This window comes from Triturus cristatus, chromosome 1_2 (genome assembly GCF_964204655.1).
Source record: "Triturus cristatus chromosome 1_2, aTriCri1.1, whole genome shotgun sequence".
Classification (NCBI taxonomy): Eukaryota; Metazoa; Chordata; class Amphibia; order Caudata; family Salamandridae; genus Triturus; species Triturus cristatus.
In genome coordinates, this window is record NC_140580.1 from 947244745 (window position 1) to 947247264 (window position 2520).

The window sequence follows — 2520 nt, forward strand, 5'->3', positions numbered from 1 at the left end:
GCAAAGTTGTAATTATGACCAACTTTTTTCATCAGGTGGCTAGAGCCATGCGGCTTAATTATTGAGGTTTCAGGTGGTGATTGGTTGGATACTCTACAGCATCCATCCCTGGCACATGGTACATAAGATAGCTAGTGCGGAATGAGTGATGGCCTATTCTAGTGAATGCTCATATGTATATAGTTCAGAAAAATGTATGCATTAGGGGCCGAGTATGGAGCCATGTGGATTCTAATGTAAGCTTTTCTATAGGGTGTACGCATAGTGAGATTAACTTAATTCATATTTCCTCAGGGCAACAGAAAGTATATTGTATGCAAGAGCTTCTTGTGTTGGTGATTCAATGTACTTCTAAAAATGCTGAAAAAATCGCTGTCTTTTCAGTAATCTTTGCATAGCTTTTTTCACATTCTTGTTACGCAAGCTGTAAATAAAAGGGTTTACCAATGGGGTGACAATGGTATAAATCACTGACCCTACTTTGTCCTTCTGAAGTGAGTAGCTTGATGTTGGTCGAATATAACTGAAAAGAATGGTCCCGTAGTATAAACTAACTACGATGAGATGAGAAGAACAGGTGGAAAAAGCACAACGTCTCCCTTCATTGGACCGGATTCTCAGGATGGCAGAAATTATGGATATGTACGATATCACAATGGTCAAGATGCACGCCACGGTCAGTACTGTGGCTTCAGTTAAGATCAGGAGCTCATTGGCAGATGTGTTTGAGCAAGAAAGCTTCAGCATTGCTGGTAAGTCACAGAAAAAGTTCTCAATGACGTTAGGTCCACAGAAGAACAACAATGAAATCATCACACTGTGCAGCAAGGAATTTAGAAAACCTGTGGTCCAGGAGCCCATTGAAAGTAGGATATTGACTCTCCTGTTCATCACCAGGACATAATGAAATGGTCTACATATGGCAACATATCTGTCATAAGCCATGATCGCAAGTAAGTAGCTCTCTATGCACATAAATGCTATAAAGAAGTACAGCTGTGTGATGCAATTCCTTAAAGAAATGGATCTCGCCTTCGACATGATGTTCACGAGCATGTTGGGAACAGTGACCGAAGTGATGCAGATGTCTGCTAGCGACAGGTGGCCGATGAAGAAATACATGGGGCTGTGGAGCTCTGACTCAGTGGTGATGACTAAAATGATGATGACATTACCTAATATTGCAATAGAGTACATTATCAAGAAAATAATGAATAATGGAAGCTGATGGTCTGGGTTGTCTGAGAGTCCCAGAAGGACAAATTCCATCACCAAAGTTTGGTTTCTGTTCTCCATTTTTACCAACGAAGCGCTCTAAATAAACAGCAGCTGAAAAATATTGAAAGTGTTAATGAAGTTAGCAGATTTCTGTCCAGCCCTCTGTCCACACCTAACAATCTCACAATGATTTATTCTATAGCACTCTTCCCTGTTTTGCAGGTTGTAAGCTAACATTGTCCTCTAAGGGGGATTTTCATTTGTCTCCATATGACTCTGTGATGAGATGGCTTGAATGTGCTAAAAAGTCATTTAATCGGACACTGGACCCAACCAAGGGGACATAGTTATCCATGTTGATTTTGTTTGCCTATGTCTGAAATTACAGTTCAGAAAATTGGAACCACTGGCTAAACCAACGAGTGTTGAACCAAAAGTAGATACCTGCAGAGAAAATACCCTCTCCAGGTGCAGCACACAGTGGACTTGAAGCATTCTGGGGAAAGGAGGCATTCTTATTTTCCTGGTGGTTGATCGTTGTCTCCATCTGAATCACACAGTGTGGTGCCCACCTAGTCAAAGGATAAACATGAAACAGTCAGATGCAGATGGAGAGAGCTCTACATAGGGTTGCTACCCGTTACCCCAGAGGTTAGCATGGTGTAGCCCATGCAGTGTTATCTGCCCTTATGTGTGTTTGTATGACCTGTTTGTTTCTGTGAGATGGCACAGGTTTATGCACAATGAAAGGTAGGGTCTAACAGCATCATATCAACATTCAAAGATGCCGTCGTAGCCTTAAAGCCTCCCCTCTTGTTAATCGTTCCATATATACCTCGCAAATTCCCCCTGATATTAGTCTCCATTCAAACATGATACTCCAAGAGCCAAAGAAAATATTTTAAAAGCTCTCTGTTAAATAAATTCACTTAACGTGACCACTTAGCAAGCAAGCCTAAAATGTGTTCGAATTGATGCCAGATCTCTAGTGAAACAATTTAGAAATCTGTGACGTTTTAGTTGAAACTCAGATCAATTTAGCTTTTGTTACTTAATCTTGGCTAAAAGATTATTCAAACCCAGGCATACTCTTGACTTTACCCTCGACAGTATTTTCAGAGAACATCGCTTGCACAGCAAATGTGGTGGACCAACAGTTATTTTCAGGGATTTTCTTACTTGCATGTCTTACTTGGGTTCTCATAGTGGAGACTCCATCCTTCAAGGAGGTTGCTCTTATGCATCTGTCCCTTACTGTATCACATAAGTATATGCCTAAATTGCTACTGGTATACAGGCCTC

General features: G+C 40.9%; 1 protein-coding gene across 1 annotated transcript; it reads right to left on the reverse strand.

Annotated features, from left to right (window-relative positions):
• Positions 1-351: 351 nt before the first annotated feature.
• LOC146868416 (olfactory receptor 1G1-like) lies at positions 352-1299 on the reverse strand. Its single transcript, XM_085624119.1, has one exon. It carries the CDS (start codon positions 1294-1296, stop codon positions 352-354), a length of 945 nt encoding a protein of 314 aa, XP_085480245.1. The 5' UTR covers positions 1297-1299.
• Between the last annotated feature and the right edge of the window lie 1221 nt (positions 1300-2520).